A 21,387-nucleotide genomic window follows, 5' to 3' on the forward strand; every position below is an offset into this window, starting at 1 on the left:
AATTGATCAAGAAGTTGTGAAGTCGAGAAGTTGTGATTTACTTTTTAGTTCAAATCTCCAAAAAGTCCAAAAAAACACAAGGAAATAAACAATGTTGGCTGGTTTACGGCAGCTGGAGGAACCCAAAATAAACTATTTATGTGATTTAAAGGAGAAATCCGGTCATTTTTGACCCCATTTCCGTTGTCCTCAGGGTCGTCCCGACTTATTAGAAGCAAAAAACCCGACAAAAATTGACGTTGCCTAGCCCGAGATCTGTACCTGCCTGGCAGCCTTCCAGACTCGCTCCAATGCTAACCCATTGGGGCACGTTATATCTGCTTTCCTGGGCCTCAGAAAACAATTCCAAGACCTATGCAACACAGGTTGGGTCCGTACGAGACACCACGGCGCTCGTTTAGCTCAAATAGTGTTGCAAAACGACATAAATATGTGTGTTTTAGCATGAAGTTACTCACCTCAAATCACCCTGTAGACATTAGCAGTAGATAGCCGAGCGCCTGTCGTCCCTCCCAGTCACCGCAGAAATGAAAAAGTTTTCCTCGTAGTTTTGATTTTGTATCCATAAAGAAACGACCGAGCAGTGCAGTCGTCATGTCCATAATAAATCCATGAAGCTGTTACGTCCATATGTATGACTGTTACAACATAGCAACGATAGCTTCAGCTAGTAACGTGCCGGGCGCTCGTCCGTCCCAGTCACCGCAGAAACGAAAACGTTTTCCTCGTAGTTTTAATTTTGTATCCATAAATAATTGATCAAGCAGTGCAGTCGTCATGTCCGTAATAAATCCATGAAGCTGTTACGTCCATATGTATGACTGTTACAACATAGCAACGATAGCTTCAGCTAGTAACGTGCCGGGCGCTCGTCCGTCCCAGTCACCGCAGAAACGAAAACGTTTTCCTCGTAGATTTTGTATCCATAAAGAAACGATCGAGCAGTGCAGTCGTCCTGTCCGTAATAAATCCATGAAGCTTTTATGTCCATATGTATGACTATGTTACAACATAGCAATGACTGCTTACAGCTAAACAGTAGCCGAGAGCCAAAAGTCTCGCGCAAGTTCCCGTCTCCCGACGTCCTCACTCTGGAGCTGTTTTCAAGCCAATACAGTGACAAACTTCTTTCCATCGAGCAGTGCCGTCATGTCCATATGACAGTGTAACTAGCGCTAGCCTACATAGTAAGATTAGCCTTAGCCTTTGTGACAGTTGAACCTGCTACAAAGACAACAAATCTTGCGCAGTCTCAGTAGGCTAGTTGTGTTGACAGCACGAGTGGGAGTCGCGTGTCGCGTGTGCAGACTGCAGTCTCTCATCAACAGAGTGAGATCAAAGTGACCCTCGCGCGACTGTCCAAGATGTTTCACTGTACTGGCTTGAAAACAGCTCCAGAGTGAGGACGGCAGACGGGAACTTGCGCGAGACTTGCATTGTTTTGGCTCCAGGCTACTGTTTAGCTGTAAACAGTCGTTGCTATGTTGTAACATAGTCATACATATGGACATAAAAGCTTCATGGATTTATTACGGACAGGACGACTGCGCAGCTCGATCGTTTCTTTATGGATACAAAATCTACGAGGAAAACGTTTTTGTTTCTGCGGTGACTGGGATGGACGAGCGCCCGGCACGTTACTAGCTGAAGCTATCGTTGCTATGTTGTAACATAGTCATACATATGGACATAACAGCTTCCTGGATTTATTACGGACAGGACGACTGCACTGCTCGGTCGTTTCTTTATGGAAACAAAATCAAAACTAAGAGGAAAACGTTTTTGTCGGGTTTTTTGCTTCTAATAAGTCGGGATGACCATGAGGACAACGGAAATGGGGTAAAAAATGACCGGATTTCTCCTTTAATATCAATAAGTAGATGAAAGGGATGCTGAAATAACGTAATTAAACAGAAGTAAAACGTGTGAAGTCATGCTTTGTTAGGTTGTCTGCAAGACCACAAGATAACTACTTTTAAAATGCTTGTTTTCTGAATGGAGTCTGGATTGATGGGTGCTAGACTATGCTAACATTGTAGACATTCCAAATAAGGTAATCTAGACATAAATATGTCCGCGACCTTTTTGTTTGGACCACAGTCTCTGGTTTCTCCTCATAGTCTGGTCTGGTCTCTGCACTAATGTGAGGTACTATCGTAGACAGGAGACAACATTTGTTTTCCCCATTTAGGATTCAGTGAGTTCTGACTGAATGACAGCAGGTATACTACACTTCACCGGATGGGTTTAATTATCACAAAAAGCTCACCAAGAAACTCTTGATTAACAGGATTGTTTGTGCAGACTAAAACCGGACAACACCAGACACTGGACCGACTTTATTAGATGGTCTCGGTCCAAAATAATGTGGTTGGTCTCTGCTTTGATGTCACAAACAGCTTTGTAATTGTCTGAATTGGACTGAGACCCTTCTCTTCAGGCGGTTTCACTATTCTTGTTTACTCTTGTTTGACTGGCCGTCTGAAGGCACCAAACCAAAGAGTTAAGTGCACCACACTATGCCACTTTGCAAGATAAAGCGCAGAGGGCACACTGAATAATTATCCAGCCGAAAGAGGTTTGACAGGTCCAGTAGTCGGTCTTTGCAGATCCAGGGAGGGCATGTGATAAAAGTCAACCCGATGACATACTGTACGTTGCCCTTTAGACCACATCAGGTGGTGGTCTAACGCCGGTCAAGCTTCTCTAGCCTGGAAATACAAGACATGCCTGTAGAAGGTGAAAAGTAAAGTATCATATGAAGGTGTTGAGACAGTCACATCTAACATATCATTTTATATAACCAGTGTATCATTAATCACAAGCCTTTTCTCTCTGTACTGTGGACTTGAAATTAAACCATCAGTGTTATTGACCAATTATCTGCTGATAGTAAAGAGCTTTCCTACACTGATGGTGGTGGATGAAGCATTTAGTGGCTGGTTAGCTGGCTAGCTAGCTTGCTAATTCCACGCTACAGTTACATAAAATAAGAAGCACCACATAAAGCGCTTCGTCTACATTAGTTTACCATGGACACTGTTTTAACTTGCCATTCATGATGGAACTTTACATTGACTTATGGTAATCGCTAGCGCTTATGCTAATCACTAGTTCTAATGCTAATCATTATCGCTAATACTAATTAACTATTAGTGCTGTAAAGTTCTCGTATAGTGACAAAGTGCTGTTTAAAGTCCTGTAAACATTTGTGAAGGAAAGACTGGGATATATGCTATGATTAGCATTAGCATGCCAATGAGCATTTAGGGATTCACAGGCTAACTGAAAGTGTCAGGGCAACACTTCACTAATACAGCCTCTCAACTAACAGCAACCGGCAAATTTCAACCAGTAGAGTTCATATCCTGTTGTCAGTTCATGGACATGGTTCTGTCTCTCTGCCTTCTCTTAGGACCTGGATGGTGTCGACATCATGCTGGGTGTTTGCTCCAGTGGTCTGATGGTTTACAAAGACAAACTAAGGATCAACCGTTTCCCCTGGCCCAAAGTTCTGAAGGTCTCATACAAACGCAGCAGCTTTTTCATCAAAGTCAGACCATCTGAGGTATACAATGTTTTTTATATGATCAAATATTCATCCAGCTGTGAAATCTTTTGTTCATTGCTTATTTAACACTGGCAATAACAGCGTAAAGCTAATTTCATTGGTCATATCTTTCTAGCAGGTTTGTGTTTCTTGTTTCAACAGGTGGAACATTATGAGAGTGCAATTGGCTTCAAACTACCCACCTACAAGGCAGCCAAGAAGCTGTGGAAAGTTTGTGTAGAACATCACACCTTCTTCAGGTGGGGTATTCTAGTTTTACAGTCAGATTTCAAGTTGAGGGAACTGTGGACTGTAGTAATTTCCTGACCCAGAGCCGGATAAGATGAGTACCTGGGATGTTTGTCTGCAGGCTGACCTCCACTGAGATGGCCACCACTCCCAGGAAGTTCCTGGCTTTGGGCTCCAAGTTTCGCTACAGCGGTCGGACTCAGGCTCAGACCAGGCATGCAAGCTCTCTGATCGACAGACCGGCTCCTCTGTTCCAGCGCTCCTCCAGTAAGAGGAACTCTCGCAGCCTGGATGGAGGTAACCTGGTCCACCTGTTGGTGCTGGAGGCCTGTGTGTGTGCGTGCATGCTTGTGTGCGTGCGTGTGTGTGATTACTACCTTGAGCCAATCAGACACAAATGTGACTCTTAATTAGACTCAACGCTTCAACCTTTGGCATGGTAATCAGTGTCCACATCAGTATTCATATGCATCATTTAGTTTAGTTTTTTTTTACCACATGAATACATGCCATAAGTTTTTAAAGTGAAGGTATTGTCATTGCCTTTCTGTCTACTCCAGCTATGGCATCCACTCCTGACAATAAATCCACCCGTCCAGTCAGTGCCCCTGTTATGTCACCGGTGTCTCCTGGGGAGGCCACTCCCTCGCCATTGCTACCCACCCTGCCGTGCTCTGAACACCATGATGACGCCACACCCAAAGGGCGCCGCTCGGCAGACAGGAAGAGAGAGGTAAAGGCAGGGAGTCAGCCAGCTGAGTACACCAAGAGCCCCAGACCGGAGTCTACTCCAGAAATCAAGGTAGTGAACACTCTCTCTCACTCACACGTTACCACATGTGTTTTAGGTACTATCTAATGTTTTCACTTTGTTCATTATTGAACCACCTATCAATCAGAGATCAGGGAAGAGGCCAGAGAGGTTATCAATAAGAAAATCTAGTCGCACTGGTCAAATAGCATTTAAGTCACGAAAAAACAAAGTTCTTCCACTATATTCAGTGCCATAAACTTAGTAAGTAAAAGTAAGGAGTGCAGATGGCCCTATTGGAGTGAGTGAGTTGGTAAGACCATGCCATTGTCAAGGTACTAACAGATCCATGCTGATGAAATGTACTGTTTGCATAAGTTAAATAGGATAATTGGAGAGCAAAAAGGCCACTGTTTCCTCAAACAGGCGGAACATTTAAATGAATTGTATTGGATTCTTCCTGCCAGCCAGAGGCAGTGCTTACCACTAGATGTTATCCATCTTGCATATGTGCAGGTCGAGTGTTTCATGAACATGTAACCTGGGAAGATGTCGGACAGCATCCACCTAAACAAGCCTCCTGCCAGCTTCCCCCTACAGTTTACTGGGCTTAATATTTAGTTGATCAGCAAGGCATCAGACTAAGATTAGCTGTTGCTGTACATGTATTTATTTTTCCTTTAAGTGAGAGAGTGAATTCATTGCTCCCTGACGATTGCTTTCGCTCTTTTAAGCTGACTGGAATGATGGGATGTGCATACCCCAGGACAGGACTGATTAAAACAGCGACAAGTGGTGCCTGCATAGAGATAAAAGGATATTAAAAGACAAAACCCACCCAGACACAGCCAGTTCACCTTGCTGCCACCTTGAAGTAACAGCTGATGAACCACATCCAGGCTTTAAAGCAGCTTCTTTCCTCCTCAACCCATCAATGTTTCATTTTTTTTTTTTTTGTGTGCACTTGTGTAGTAATAATGGGACTACAAACTACGGCTGGGCAATCTGGCCTAAAAATAACATCCCTGATTTTTTCACAAAAATCACAATCAGCAATCAGCAACAGCTAGCCAAAAAACAATATGGAAGGCCCTGCCATTGTAAACAGTGAAAATGTAACATAACATAAAATTACATAAAAATGTTTTCTTTAAATTGAAGTTGAACATCTTGCTATTAGTGGATCAGAGGAAGTTCTGATAAAGTGCAAACAAAACATTCAACAGCATTATTTATCAGTGCATGAGAGCACAGGGTGCTTTTTATTTGTGCTGTTTTAGTTTGAACATCCTCTTTTCTATACATTCTTAGCCAGGAAGACAAGCCTGTCTACCACCGCTGGCTTTAGACATGCCGGGTGTCATGTAACAAATGTCTGTAATTTAAAAGTACCCCAATTTCCCACGGGAATCAATAAATTATTTCTGATTCTGTATTTCTTTATCATAAAGTTACGTTTAGATCAAATACAAAGTGAATTCACATCGGGTGGCCTGAATATGGCAAATTTATTATTTGCAAGTGGATATATTTCAATAATAATTTGCGTGACGCTGTGAAGCAAAAGCCTGTCCGTATTGAGGTTCTCCTTCTGTCTTCGCTGTGTCAGAAGTGGAGACAAATCCTAATGTAGCAGTCTGTGGTCCACCAGAGCTCTTAGTACAGAGACCTAACGGAACTGTGTAGATGGAGCAACTACAATGTTAGCGTAGCCTAACACTAGGGATGCCCCGATACCATTTTCGGACCAAGTACAAGTACTTACATTTGGGTACCTGCCGATACCGAGTACCGATATGAGTACTTAATAATGCCATAACAGTTTTTAATTTTAAATAAAATAATATAATAATAAAAATAAACTATGTCCAATTTCTACATCGTTCCACATCTGTGCTTAGTAATAGCATATTTAGCACATTTTGTCATCCTGCATTACGATCACTACATTTTTGGTTGAAAGTTTGGTTGAACACGCCTCTCCAGCGCATTCCCGGGTGACGCGAATAAACCTAATGATCCCGCCTATTAACGCATCTAATCCTGAAGTCAAACTTAACTGGGCTGCAGGATGCACAATGGAATGACTCCGATGCTCATGTGAAGCCACGTTGTAGCGGGGCTCAAAACATGCTGCCATAAACTTTAATTCTATGTTGTGTGTGGTTGCATACAAAGCGATAAGCTCTGTAGCATTCGTTTTGTCACAACCCTCCTATCTGCTTTGGTTTTGTTAAACAATTCACAAGTTAAGATGATATTATCCAAAAAAATGTTTGAAGTGTGTCCTCATCAACCTGACGGCATACAGTTGAACAAACATCATGTCCATTGAGCTTTATAACCTAATAACTAAACTAACTAGCAAACTACAGCTGACAAAACTTTCCAGGTAAAAGTGTGGATCCAGAATTTCTGTTCAGGTTGTGTGAGTAGTAGACATAAACAACTGTTTGGGTCACAGGGCGTACCGAAAGGATGTCGCAGACTGAACCGAAACATCTTGTACCAAATACATGCATCCCAATGAATGACTCCAGTCAGGTGCGGGGGTGCTCCCCACCTAGGGGTGTCCCACCTTGTCTGTTTTTGCAAAGGTGACATGCTAATCTCTATGGTTGCAAAGCAGATTTTTTTTGTGCCATCCTCCCAGCCATACATTGAGGAGCTCTATATGCTGGCGAGACTCCAAATCCCTTTCTCACCACTTCAGTGACACAGGGCCTTGGCTTTCATGCAGAATCCTTGTAGTTCCAGACTGGACCAGCTGTGTTTAACCCTGAGGGAGGTCTACAATATCTGTATCTGTAATATCTGGCAAATATATCTGTAATGACATTTTTACTAGTCAGAATGTGGATAGTCAAAATTACATTCTGGATATCTGGAATGGTTTTTCATTTGGAATATCTGAAATTAAAATTATATCTTGTAACATTCGGATTGTAGATATTTGAAATGGGAGTTCTTCCTCGTAAGAATTACATTACAGATGTCTAGAATGTTCATTCTAGATATCTAGAATTGAAAGCCCAAATATACATGAATGGCAAAAGTGAAGAATGAAGTTGTGGATATCTGAAATGTTCTTTTTGACCAGAAAGAATTGAATTACAGTTATCTGCAATACATATCCAGCCCAGCTATTAAATGTTAAAACGGCTTGCCATAGATTCTTGAGACCTTGTGCTACAATATGGTTACGCAGATGGGATGTGTTGGAAACTCCCCTTTCTCACATATTAGCCATGCCAGCCGCTGCAAACCTGCAGCGGCTGGCCCGAACAAAATCAAAAATCTACAGATGTACGGTGGAAACAGTAAAACCAAGAAGGTACAAGTCCGAAAGTTAAATAAAGTGTGTCTTATGGTCCTGGCACTGATAGGGCCAAGACTGCATCCAGATGGAGCTTTCTGAAGAGGCAGTGGTTGAGGCGAGATACCAGCTCTGGCATCATGCACCCATGGGCACTTGCTCCTGACCTGTGAGCCGCCTGGCTGGGTGCATGTGTTCATCTCACGGAGCAGTCTGAGCAAGAACATGCTCTAGTGGGCTTGCTTGATGACACAAGCTGAGTGTGGTGATTGTAGTACCCAGAAACTACACAGACTCCACACCACCTTTACAACTGAGTGGTTGATGGGTAGTGGGGGCCTTATGGAGGTGGGTGTTTCCAGAAGTACATGATCATCTCCACCGTCTTGTTGACATTAAGTTCTAGGTTGTTATCTGCACTCGACAGTGTTCAAGGCTGAACTGAATGTGGTGGCATGTCCTGGTGCTGGAGGCCAAGGTTTACAGCATCATCCACAGTGGTAGCTCTGTAGGTGAGCTGTAAGGGATCCAAAAGGGGGCTGTGATTGGTTTGAGGAATCCCCATACCGACTCCATCGCACTCCCCCTGTAGTTGAGGGGAAGCTGTTTGGCCCCGCAGCACAACAAGCCTTGGCACACGGCTACCAGACTTAGCAGCAGTACTTGCCTTTGGGGACGTACACCCCTACCAAGACAGGAGCCTCCACACTGTTGTGGCACCAATCACCCTCAGCCTGTGTTATTGGAGTGGCCTGATCACGGCACAGTTGGCACCAGGGTCAGGGGGGCAGACCCTGAGTGCTCAGGGCCCACTGTTGGAAGCTTCTCCCAGTGGTGATTTCCCAATGATCCGACACTGAGTCAGGAAATATCCACCCTCCTGGAGAAATGTGCCGTCAAAGGCATAGGTTGTTTGACACAGCAAGGAGGGTACTACTCAGTATATTATTTCCAAATAAGAGGGTGGGTTTTCCCCTATGTTGGACTCGTGAGGGCTGAAAAACTGTCTCAACGTGTTGCCCTCCCACATGCTGATACACCAACTGTAATAAACAGTTCAGTTTGTCAGGCGCATGACGCAACATTTATGACCCTTTTGACAGGGTTGGTCAGTCTGTCTCCCTGACTGACAAACCCATTTTGCTGCAATAAAAATAATTGATGTGAGATGAACCGAGTGACAACTTTATCTTATTGAAAAAAAAACGATGACCAATTGCATAATTTGTATTGTGTAGTCGCAATATGTTTAAAAACTGTGCCTTCTGTATCACGATCATATGGTATTGTCGACCCTCTGATGGTCCACACCCCTGGATGACACGCTTTTGATTCAGCAAAATGTTGTTGACATAATAAAAATTGATGAACAATCTCCTTTAACCAGATAAGAGTTCAAAGGCTGCCAGCACAAATTTGAGTTTTTAGATGTGTCTGTATGTGAAAAGTCTACCATTTCTGTTTGAGCTCTTTATGGGAATTGAATTGTTTTGTAGCATGTTTTAGTTCCGGTTGTGGTTGGTATTGATCTTTATCTGTGCTACCAGTCAGTGGCCAGGAAAGAGCGGAGACACTCCCCCTCTGTGACCACGGCCAATGGGGAAAGAGAGAAAAAGAGCCAGGTTTGTTTTCTTGACGCATGATCAGACTGAACCAGTAGACAATTGCTATAAAAAAAAAGCCAATACAGCATATCATGCATGCTGCATGTAATATATAAGAAACGAGAGCACTAAGAAAAGTATAGCTACTTAGGTAAACTAGGAAGGTTGAGAAAAGATCAACCAATGTATGATATGTACTGATAATGGTCACGGTGGGCTTTTTTAAAAACTCTTTATCTCCCTGTTTCTGATCTCTAACTGTTTTAATGAAAACTCAACACTTCCTTTATGTTTGCCCACATACATGGTTTATTGATGAAGTCAAAATAATATACTTTTCCACAGCAGTACTCCCATCAGTACAACAGTCATGTCACACTCACTGCTCACTACTCTTTTGTTAAATTGCTGTTAATTTACTGTCAATGAAACCTTAAACATAGATGTTTCCCATTAAAAGTCTTCCGGTGGCGCAAGAGGTATAATCTGTCCTTTGCCTAGTACTAGTCAGCAATATGCATACAATCCTATATTATGATAAATGTAATTGTAAATCACAATCAGTATATATTACGATTTATAATATAAATGACTGGATCAGTCAGTTCCAGTTGTTGTTTTCCATTCAAAATGTCTGTTTTAGCAAACATGAAGAATGGAAGGATTAAATCATATCTATGAAAAATAATGGAAGAATTATTGATCATTTATTAGAAATATTGGCAACAATGGTCTTATATAGAATAGAATAGAATTACTTTATTAATCCCAGACTGGGAAATTATTTTGACACAGCAGCAGTGAGTCAGCAAAATACACTCTGTAACATAAATATAAAAACAAGAATGTGAAAATAGAGTTCTGAGTCAAAGGCATTAGAGAGAGAGCTATTATATAAGCAGTATGGCTGACAAATGTATACTGTCATATGTAATATATTTAATAACCTTTTAATGTGAAATGTCTACAGGACATGACAAGTACAAAACATTGTACTTCCATTTCATCACTCTAACATTCTAGGAGAAAAGCACTAATGAATTTGCCACATCATGATGTTTTTTTCTGTTTCAGTATATGGTCAAGTTGTATGTTATGTCAGTTGTTGTTTTTTTGTTTTTTTACTGAATTACAAATGTGTTGTTGCCAAGTTGGACTGAAACAGGACTTTAACTGTGTCTTTCCTCTGATGGTGGAGCAGCACTCTCCTCAGGACAAAACAAAGATGGAGATTGTGCGAATGAGGAAGGTTAGCACGCTCCTGAAACGCTCTTCCTCATCCCTTCATCACTTACACTTAAAGAGACCTTTGATTTGCCTGTTTTCCATTGCAGAGACACCAACTGCTCTTATGATTTATGGCTGTTTGTCTTTCTGTGAAGGCTTGTACTTGTCCAAGGAGAAATCAATCCATCATGCAAGTTCTTATTAAAGGTGCAGTGTGTAGTATCTGGGGACATCTAGTAGTGAGGATAAAGATTGTAACCAACTGAAACTCCCATCTAGTGCTGCCTGGTATACTGATACTAGAATAATATGGTGATCCATATTTAAAAAAAGGGTCCGTTACCCCATTTTCTTAGTGGTACTTTAAACCTGACTGTTTTAATAAGAGCTGATCTGTGAGCAGCTCTGCTAGAGGACGGAATGGATCCACAAGAGGACGGTTTGGATTTAGCTAGCATAGCTAACTAGAAGGATGGAGTCAACACATGAAGTTAGCAGAAGATTAAAGCAGGACAGGAACCACTCTGATGGGGTTCTGGATCAGCAGAAGTCCATTCATTAAACTAGGAAAATAAAAATGCGGCTCTAATTAGCGACCAGATGTTCTGATAAGTGAGACTCAGCATCTTTTCTGAATCTCTCCAAGTATCTCCTGCAATCCATCAACACATAATCCACCAGAGAGCCATGTTGAAGTCTGGTTTTACCGGGTTTCTCAGGAACCTGAAGTGGACTGAAAGGAAAAGAGTGACTTTCTCTTCACAAACACCACTTCAACTCAACCAGAGCTTTCTACACTTACTGTGGTGTCTTCTTGCTTTTAGCAGCTTTCCCTCATAAACTTCTCACAGAACTTCATCTGGATTTATTATCATTTAGGGCTCTAGTTTCGTAGACCAGGCGCAGTCAGCTTTCAGCGCACCTGCACCGCGCCGACGGGGTGTGTCCGCCTGGACTTTGCAAGTTTCGTGCACCGCGCAGGCTCGCGCAGGCACACCTCCCGTCTCGCCCACCGGCGCAAGTGGGAAAGAGGGAGGAGAAGAAGGCGTGAGTGGGAGACGAGGAGGAGACGAGGCGTGGACTGGGATTAATACAGCCGATTCAGATCTTCACCAATCAAATGAGCTCCTCTCCTCTCCTTTAATGCGTTAGGGGAGGTTCAGTGCAAGTTCCGTCACTTGACAACCCGATGACAGAAGCAGCGCCGCTGCTCCCACCACGCTCATCACGCGCTGTGCGCGCGTATCATAATAATAACGATGCCCATATTATAAAAAACAGGAGAGAGAGAGGGAGATGTTTTGGTCCGAGAGGCTGAGTTTACGTTACGCGTGCCATCCGCCTTTGATCTGACGTCAGATGTGACGGGACAATCTATATAGATATAAATTCACGTGTTGATTCAATTAGTTTCATTAAATAGTGTTTGTTGTGATTATTTATTGCATTTAAATGTGCCTGGAACTGTGAAACCTGCCTGTGAGGTCTCGGTGACGTGTGCGCACTGCGCGCCGGTCCGCCAAACTTCCGATCTGCCAGCTGTGATTCGCATTGAATCAGAAGGCTTGTTTGGAATCAAGCATGCGCATGCATTTGCCTCGCAAAACAAGGCATTCTGGGAAAAAAACGTCACAAATGCTGGTGATAACTTCCCTTTGCGACATGTCACATGACTTTAAAAACTTGCGGTATCTCCAGGTACCTCCCTTCGCATGCTTTTCTCTGCAGATGGTCTGAAATAAGTGCGGACATAAGACACTCCCCTCAACGTTGCCCTAGTTGGTTAGAATTATCACGTGGTATTTCCCACGTGAGAAAATTCCTCAGCCTCCGTCAACAACGGGACTTCAAATGCCTCGGCTCGAGTTCGTCAGCGACGAAGAAAGCCAGCGCCACTGGGCAGGCCATATTCTTTGTGCAAAGTCCGTGAAGTTTCCCCTGGCGCGATAGTTTTTGTTATGTATACAATTATTAATAAAGTTAAAAAAAAAAAAAAAAAAAAAAAAGTCCGTGAAGTGCACCACTTGACGTGGTGGGAACTTGGCGTGTTTATGACGAGTTCCGGCGGATCCTCTCAAGTCTCGTGCATGCATCGGCGCAAATGCATGCGATCCCAAACGCGCCCAATGGACTTTATTTACGCCTTGCGCCGAAAGTAGACCAGGTCGGAGCTGGCGAGCTTTCAGCGCAGTCTCGGCGAGGCTTTTTGCCACGAAACTTCCGCTACGCCAAGCTGAATCTGTGACGCCTCCCCCTGCTGCGCCGCCACACCCATCTTGGCGCAGGCGATCCACCAAACTGCCAAACTGATGGTGCGCAAGGCTGCGCGGGTCGAAACTTGCACTGCGCCGGCTGCGCCACCCTGCGCCGCCCTGCGCTGGTCTACGAAACTAGGGCCCTTTGTGTCTTTTTTTCTGGAAGCCTCTCTGTCTCCCTGTTTCAGTACCACTCTCCACCTGAATGGGTACTGATGCATTGATGGGGGCGCTGTTTATAAAAGAAATCTTATTATATCTGGTTGTAAATATGACGTTAACTCAAAAGAATCATAAACTCAAGTACAGGGGATATGATTGTACTACATACCATGTACACATTTAATTCATACATTTAACATTTTTAAATAATAGGAACATTTATTTTAAGTTTCATGTTCTGTCATCTATTATTCCATGATTTTCCTGGCATTTTGGATTTTTGCAGTATCATTTCAGTATGGGTACTGAGCTGTTTAGGCAGGGTATCGTATTGAAGTCACAGTTTTGGTATCGTGAGAACACGTGCAAAGTGTGTCGAGAAATACATGTTGGTAAAACACAAAGAACCTGTCAAGAGCCAGTGTTCAGTCGGCTTTGTGTGTAAAGGGGAAAAAACAAAAAATCTTATTTTCAGGTGATTGTACACTAAAAAAACATATTAATTGATATTATATTCCATTTCTACCCCTAAATGCTGCACACTGTTCCTTTAAGTCATTATCATTTCCTGCAACTATCTGTATTAAACATGGTTTCTCCTTCTCCAGAAGCAAAGACAATAATGTTTGTAAGAGTGATAATACCTCCAGGTATTCACATGTTAATTTCTGTTTGAGGAAAAGCATCAGTCCCTCAAGGATTTTGCCAATTTGTCTATGATTGTTGTTTAGCTGCTACAGCTTTATATTGACTGATAGCATCAATCATGCCAAGATATCTTAATGTGAAAGTAGAGTGATTGTAGTTATTTGAAATGTGTGCGTTCCTGAAGTGACAAGCAGACATACTGCAGCATCGTCTGCATGCTCAGCATGTTATTCCAGTGTGTATCTGCCCAGCATTAATCCCTCACCAGCTTCCCGCTGAGCTTGGCACACTGGGAACTGCAACCCCACAGCTCTTGGTTTTTTTTTTGTGATTCATGTCATTGCCATGCTGGCTGCTCCTCATTGGATTCCATTGGAAATGAAATATTAAAATGTTTCCTTTTCCCTGACTTTCCACAGAAAAGAGCTCAGAAACTTGAGGGTGAAACTATTTATATCAGGCATAGCAATTTAATGTTGGAGGTTTGTATCTTCACATATTTAATCTGATTGTTATCCATCACATTTTTCTGCCTGCCTGTTGGTTTTATTTTTGCATGTTTCTTTTTATTTCTTGCCTTGTTTTCAGCTTAATCCTAAAGGCTTGGCATGCACTATTTTCCTGTCTGATTCCCATGCAAGTATCTTCACTCGCTCTTTGTGATTTCATATTTTCACTTCATGATATATATGATTGGGAAAGTAATTATTTTTCAACAAAAGTTAAAGTTGTTAACATGGTGACATAGTCTGAGATATTAGCTGTGATGTCGTTCTCTGCACTCACAACACACACAGACGTACAATATGTCTGTTTTCATTTACAAAAACACCGTCTGTATGAAAAATCAGCCTGGTTTCCTCACAATTATGACCCCACACAACTGGACGACATTGCCAGTTATGTTTAGTATTTTGTGGTGGTCTGGATGGTGGAAGGGTCAAAAACAGGACCTTTCCAGCAGACTGATGTCAGTGTCCCTTTAGAAGCAGGACGTTTTGTTGTGTGTTTGTATCAAACCTAAACCTAACTATGTAGTGTAGTTTAGTTTAGTTTAGTTCATTAGCCACATGATTCAAACAGTTTTAAACTGCGATCGTTTGGTCCACAAAAAATACTTTTCTCTGGAAATGTAATGGAGAATGTAGTTGATGTGTGAAAGAACCCTGATGACATCATCTGGGTTATTTTCTCAGAAAATCTGACATTTTTCCATATCACCTTCCCTACCTTTGATTCTATGTCACTAGATCTGGAAGTTTCATAGTTGCATGGACGTGTTTAAGTAATGTGTCCACCATTAAAAAGGATCCTAATAATCTTTACATTGACATTGTTTCAGTGCTGAAAAAATGGAAAATGAATGTCCCTGAACACAAATGAGCATATTTAGGGCCCGAGCGCCGACAAGCCCTATTGAAACTGTACTTTTCACGACTTGTGTCGCTGTTTTGGAGGCCTTAATATATGCAGAAGTTGAAAAAAATGTCTGAGCTCATGGGGACTGGCGAAAAATTTGATATTTTAAAGGTTTCATAGTTATCTAGTTCTATATAAGACTGTGTTGGGCGACTGCTGTTACAGGCAGATTGATACTGATTAACTATTATCCTTTACATTTTCCATCAGTGGCTGAAGCTGTGTTCATCTTAAACCTGCATTTTATTTGCCTTTTACCTTTTGCCGTTTACCTTTAGGCATCGTTATTTGGGCCAATTTTGAATTCACGTCGCTGATAAACTGATAGCACTAACCCAATCAACAGGGACTTACACCATGGGAAATACTAATGCTATCTGTTGGTCACTATGTATGATATAAGATGTTTACATGAGTTTAAGTACAACTTTGAATAAGAAGACAGGGAGTTGTGTCAGTGGATGCTCTGCTATTCTACCATCATGTGTAGATGTAGATTTAGGGACATTTTGACTTGTGAAAGCAGGAAAAGCAAATATTTAAATCATAAAATTAATTCATGTAGCTTTACAATCTGCACAACATGACATCCTCTGTCCCTGGACCTTCTCATCAGATAAAGAAAAAACATTTAACAGGGGAAAACATTTATATGCCATCGGTGTCAGTGAGAGAGCATGCTGGAAGTGACTCATCTAGAATGCAGTCATCTTTATGTTGAAGTGCCTTTCTCGCTTTGAGTAGTCAATTGTCTGAAGATTAAAAAAGAAAGGACCTGTTATTTTTCCCAGTCATGTATGTCTCAGTGATGTCACAGATGGATACTTATTGATCCTCGTAGTTGACTTCCTGTCTGTTTTCATTTGATTTTCTTCATGACTCGATGCTTTTAGTGTGTGTCTGTGAACTTTTCCGTGCACGTCTGTGCTGGTTTATATAATTTCAGTCGAGAGGGATGACATGTTATAGCTTGGAAACTTAGGACGCTGCGTTCATTAATATATGTTATATTACCATTGAATCAAAGTGCAAGAGTTGTCACTCAGTGTGCCAAACCCAGAGGGATATTATTATTATTATTATTATTATTATCAATCTGCAGCTCTAATGATGTAGTTGTAAACTGTACAACCTCTGCCTGCTACTAATGTGACATGTCACTCCTCTCTTCATGATTCTTCTCCACTTCAGCCTGTTTACCAGCAATGAAAGAGTCATCCAAAACATTAACTAAGCCCATAAACCACTTCATTCAGCTGAAAACCAATGTATCTGTGTATTATAGTGTTGTTGACTGGTCCAAATATAATGACCAACGTCTACTGGCTGAAACCAGCTGTTGACATCTAATTTTTACAGAATTAGGCCCGCCCCTTCCATGGGGCCTTATTTCAGAATAAATAGTTCCAGTAGTCATGGATGAGAGACAGATCATTTTTGATCTTGTTTAAATTGTACCATTAGTTACACTACAAGTCAACATTCACACACTCACACACACACACACACACACACACACACACACACACACACACACACACACACACACACACACATTCATACCTAAATCGAACCCTCATTCAGGCACAGCCTTCGGAGGCAATTAGGACACTTGTGGAGCTGGGGATCGAACCACCGATCTTCCAATGATGACTCCCTCGTTCTCAAAGCCACAGCTGCCCACAGATATGATGTTAGTCAGTTTAACAGATAGAGAAATAGACTATTCGACCACAGCCCTGTTGTTAGTGTGAGTAATGGTCCATCCTGGTACCCAACACACAGAGTCATCCTGTTGTTATAGTAACGTTATATTCTGGTACCCAACACACAGAGAGACCTGGGCTGCGGTGGAATAGTCTTCTTTTCTTAGGAAGGTTCCAAACTGAAGAAGTGACCCGGAAGTAAACAAGTGGCCGCCATGATAAGAGCCATTCTGATTATCTAAATTTGAAGGAAAGGAGCTCCAATGCTTCCTTTCAGAGCTCCTTTAGCATAGGATACAACGAACCTTCCTACAAAAAAACGAAACTAAAACCACAAATGAAATGTAAATACAGCAAACAGTCAAACAGGAAGGAGGAGCTGCTGGAACTGAAGCCATCAGTGAACCAGCTGTTTATAAAACCAACAACATGGGGAGAAGTGGACGACGTGCTTTTGGTCGTCTATTATTGTAGTTTCTCCACCGCAGATGCACGTCAATCCAAGTACATGCTCTTAAAATGAACAACATATTAGTTGTAATTCTTGAAAGTTATTTCATCCAATCTGGGTGATTCATTGTTTTTGTCCCATATAAAAGTTCTATGTTCTATATTCTTTTCCTCCTTTCTCTCATTTTGTGAATCATTGATGTCACTCATTGTTTCCCTGCCATCCGCTTCTTCTGACTTGTGCATCCTTGTTGAAGGACCTGGACAAGACCCAGACTGGCATCATGCGTCACCACACTAGTATCAGTGAGCTGAAAAGGAGTTTCATGGAGTCAGTGCCGGAGCCTCGGCCCAGTGAGTGGGACAAGCGTCTGTCCACCAACTCGCCTTTCCGCACGGCGAGCATCAACGGCCAGCTGCAACCAGCGGTGAGCAGCACTGTTCATTGCTCTGAGTAGACATGCGTTCATCCACATAGAGGCTTTCATGCACCTACAGGTAACATGACTCGAAAATGTAAAAGCATAGTCCTTCTGCAGTGAAACAATTTTTCCATAGTGTGTGCCATGGGCGTCGCCACCATAATTGATACCTTTTAAAAAAAGACATTTGGAACCAAACTAGTGACCTGCCGACCCGTTCAATGGTGGCTACGCACATCTAGAAATAGAGTGCAGCGCGGCCACAGTATAACGACCACAGAATTGTGTCAATAAATCTAAGGAGGAAATAAACACACAACATTGACATATTTATACTATAATTTTTTCATTTTGTGAACCTTAAAGTATGAAAAATAAAATATAACTTAAAAGTGGCCAACTTTTAGAGCTCCCCCTAATTGTCTCATGGGAGGATTTCAATGGCGCTTGTACCCTCTCTCTCTCTCTCTCTCTCTCTCTCTCTCTCTTTCTTTCTCACTCTCTCTCTCTCTCTCTCTCTCTCTCTCTCCCCCTCCCTCGCTCTCTCTCTTTCTCACTCTTTCTCTCTCTCTCTTTCCCAATTCTGAATGCCTTAAGAAATTTTTACATACATAAACGCTTTAAGAGAAAAAAATGACATGTCAACAGGGCATTTTCTGTCGACTTAAGACGTAACAATTTTATATATTAATGCAGATGCAGAACTAGAAGTTGCCTCTGATTTATGAGGCTTCACTTAGCCTGCCGAAATACCATTTTTTTCTACTAAACTTTCACTTTTTAACCTTAATTACCCATTAGTTTAAAATAGACCTCTACACACCAACCTGGCATCCTAAAAGTATGTTCCCACACAACTAAACAGCATTGTGAATAAGTTTCAGAGGGAAATGTATTTTGTGATGGATTATGTTTTGGTCTTGACGTATCACAAATTAGTTTCAAAGAGTCCTCGTAGGGAGGAGGTCTGGGCTTTAACCAGGAGACTGATGTTAGTGTAGTGAACCAAGTAATGCAGTTGTGTTTTGTTTAAATTTCATAGTGATTTTAATCTAAACCACAATGTTTTTTACCAAATCTAATTTTTTGCCAAATGTCTAAATCATTGAGAGTCAAGTTTAGTTGAATGGGAACATACTTTAGTAGGAGACTGAGTAGCTACAGACAAATAGACGTCTATTAAATGTAAATTGTAAATTAGTGCTGTAAATCGATCAAAAAAATGAACTAATTAATCGCACAATTTGCCATAATTAATCGCAATTAATCGCTTTCTTTCTTCTTAAGAATAAAGTATGTTATAATGGATATTTAAATGTAAAATGATGGAATTTATGTAGATTCAACACAAAGGAAGTATTTAAATTCAAATACTATTGTTAAATAGCAGCTTTTTAACTTTAAGCACAGATTCTCTCATGTGAACTACAGATTTCCAAAGAAACCATCAAGGCCATCAAAATTAACTGTCAGCTTGAAAAAGGCATATTTCTTATATGCACTAACAGAACATTTCAAAAAGGTAGATACTAATAGAAGATGCAAATCTTCAAAAAAGAACAAGGAAATATTCTGCTGTGAAGTCAGAATGATAAATCCTTTTCACTCCATAGAACAACAATTCAGCTTAGTCCTCCTTTACATTCAGCCCGTTACTGAGACAGAACAGTCTGTTTACATTGTCAGAGGACAAAGCAGCACACGCCACATCTAGTGTTTCTCACGCAGACAAATTACCGGGATAATTTTAAAAAACTGCTTGGCGATCGCTCGCCACCAGAATCTATTAAATGTATTTTAAACATTTTAAATTTGACACCAGCTGTCTGTGTGCTTTCAGTTGGTATATCATTTAAATACTGTGTTGCATTTCTTAAATTACATTTATAATTATGTGTTTTTATTTGGAATGTCTTTTACTTATTCTGTTGGGGTATTCCCCTAACTGCGATTCCTACACTGGTTATTCATTTGTTAATTTGGTTTAGTAGTTTAAGCTCACACATTTCTTTTTGTTTGATAATAGAAAGGCCACAGCATCTGTTTTAAAGAGACATTAATTCTCCCTGGCTAGCTCAATTTTAATGTTAGCCATGAATTAGCCATCCATAAAAATGTTTATATTTTTATCGACCCCAACATGTACATTGTTGTTACTCATTTGCACAGAGCTACTTAAAATGAGGGCATCCAAACTCAATAGGAACAGAAACTATTATCCAAAAATGACCCCAAAACCTTTGTCCCAAAACCCCATTCAGATTCACGGTGAGGAAGTAGTTTGTGATGGTTTGATTGAAGCCTCTTAACAAGTCAAGTACATGGAACTTGTGTTTATATTGCAGGGCAAGCACATACATGTCTGACTTCCATTTAGCTGCTTCACTTTCAGAGTCCTGCTGTTGGTGCTGACTCGGTGTCACGCCGGTTCACTGGACCAGAACAAGGCTGTCGCTACTGGGGTTAGGGCTTTCCTACCAGGGTGCCACATCAGGCTCGTTGGAGATGACTCGATCACCAGCAATCGCTGCACAATGCATTCTGGGTATATTTGTGTCCAACCTGATCCCCATTCTCTGACGTCATGAACATGTGATCAACAATAAACTCACAAGATCCCGGTGGCTGCAGCGTTTAGAGCCAGACGACTGCAATCCTGTCTAATTCTAATATTTAAAGATACATTGTAGTCTGGATTGTACTTACAGTTAGTCTCATATTGTGTGGTTGATAATAATAACAATAATAATCATTACATCATAATAAGAAAGATTATTCATATACCACTTTTCAAAACCAGCAGCTATAATGTGCTTTACAGACAGGAAAGACAGTACAAAGGACATCAATATATATATATATATATATATATATATATATATATATATATACACACACACACACACACACACATACATACATACATACATACTGTACATACATACACACATACATACACACATACATACACACACACACACACACACACATACATACATTTTTCGAGGCGAGACATGGTTCATCTCCAACGAGCCTGCCGTCGACTGTACACACCGACGCTCCACTCAGCTAGAATGCGCGTGTGTGTGTGGCGATATGTAACCGTCATATAAAATTCAATATTAAAGGTATTCAGATCAGGTTCCCTCAAAAGACTTGATGAAACAAATATGAGAGCCATTCAGATTTGATTGGGTTTATTAGGGAACTAATACAATTGATCAAGTTAGCACGTGATGGCACAAAGACAATATTCAGCGTTCAGGAGCCTGAAGGTCTGAGGCTTCGTATGGTTAGTTATCAAGAGTCATTCTGTATTCACACTATTTTAAATGTTCATATGTACAGACTTGCATGGGAGAATAATATTGACAAGACACATACACAATATATTGTTGTCCACAAAGAACACAGCATATTAACAAGTAGAAGTACACGGATCCTCCACCTGGTGGCGCTGTTGGCTTCCTCCATATCATCTCACTGCTTCAGCATGGCTGATGGACCTGCAGTCACACAGGGACACATTTTAACACAATGTTCTGATATGGCGATGGCATGTGTGTGTATGTGTGTGCAGGGGCGGAAGTCCAACAGAGTAGCTGGTGGTGTGTCTGAGGTAAAGGTA

The 21,387-nt window shown here is 41.4% G+C and overlaps 1 protein-coding gene across 7 annotated transcripts in view; it reads left to right on the forward strand.

The window, feature by feature from the left end:
• The window catches only part of epb41a (erythrocyte membrane protein band 4.1a), a 90,539-nt gene that overhangs the window by 42,336 nt on the left and 26,816 nt on the right, over positions 1–21,387 (forward strand). For 4 of the 7 annotated variants that reach the window (XR_014598647.1, XM_084032115.1, XM_084032116.1 and 1 more), the window contains exons 9-16: positions 3,416–3,568; positions 3,713–3,810; positions 3,921–4,096; positions 4,360–4,601; positions 9,414–9,488; positions 10,672–10,719; positions 14,182–14,244; positions 17,595–17,765. Coding sequence is in view for 6 of the 7 variants with exons in the window: in XM_084032115.1 (XP_083888241.1) it covers positions 3,416–3,568; positions 3,713–3,810; positions 3,921–4,096; positions 4,360–4,601; positions 9,414–9,488; positions 10,672–10,719; positions 14,182–14,244; positions 17,595–17,765 (1,026 nt within the window). In the remaining variant the exon portion in view is untranslated. Of the gene's footprint in view, positions 1–3,415; positions 3,569–3,712; positions 3,811–3,920; positions 4,097–4,359; positions 4,602–9,413; positions 9,489–10,671; positions 10,720–14,181; positions 14,245–14,350; positions 14,399–17,594; positions 17,766–21,387 lie in introns of all 7 variants that reach the window. The other 3 variants (XM_084032118.1, XM_084032119.1, XM_084032117.1) reach the window with 2 other exon arrangements.

This window comes from Eutrigla gurnardus (genome assembly GCF_963514095.1).
Source record: "Eutrigla gurnardus genome assembly, chromosome: 17".
NCBI classification, from domain to species: Eukaryota; Metazoa; Chordata; class Actinopteri; order Perciformes; family Triglidae; genus Eutrigla; species Eutrigla gurnardus.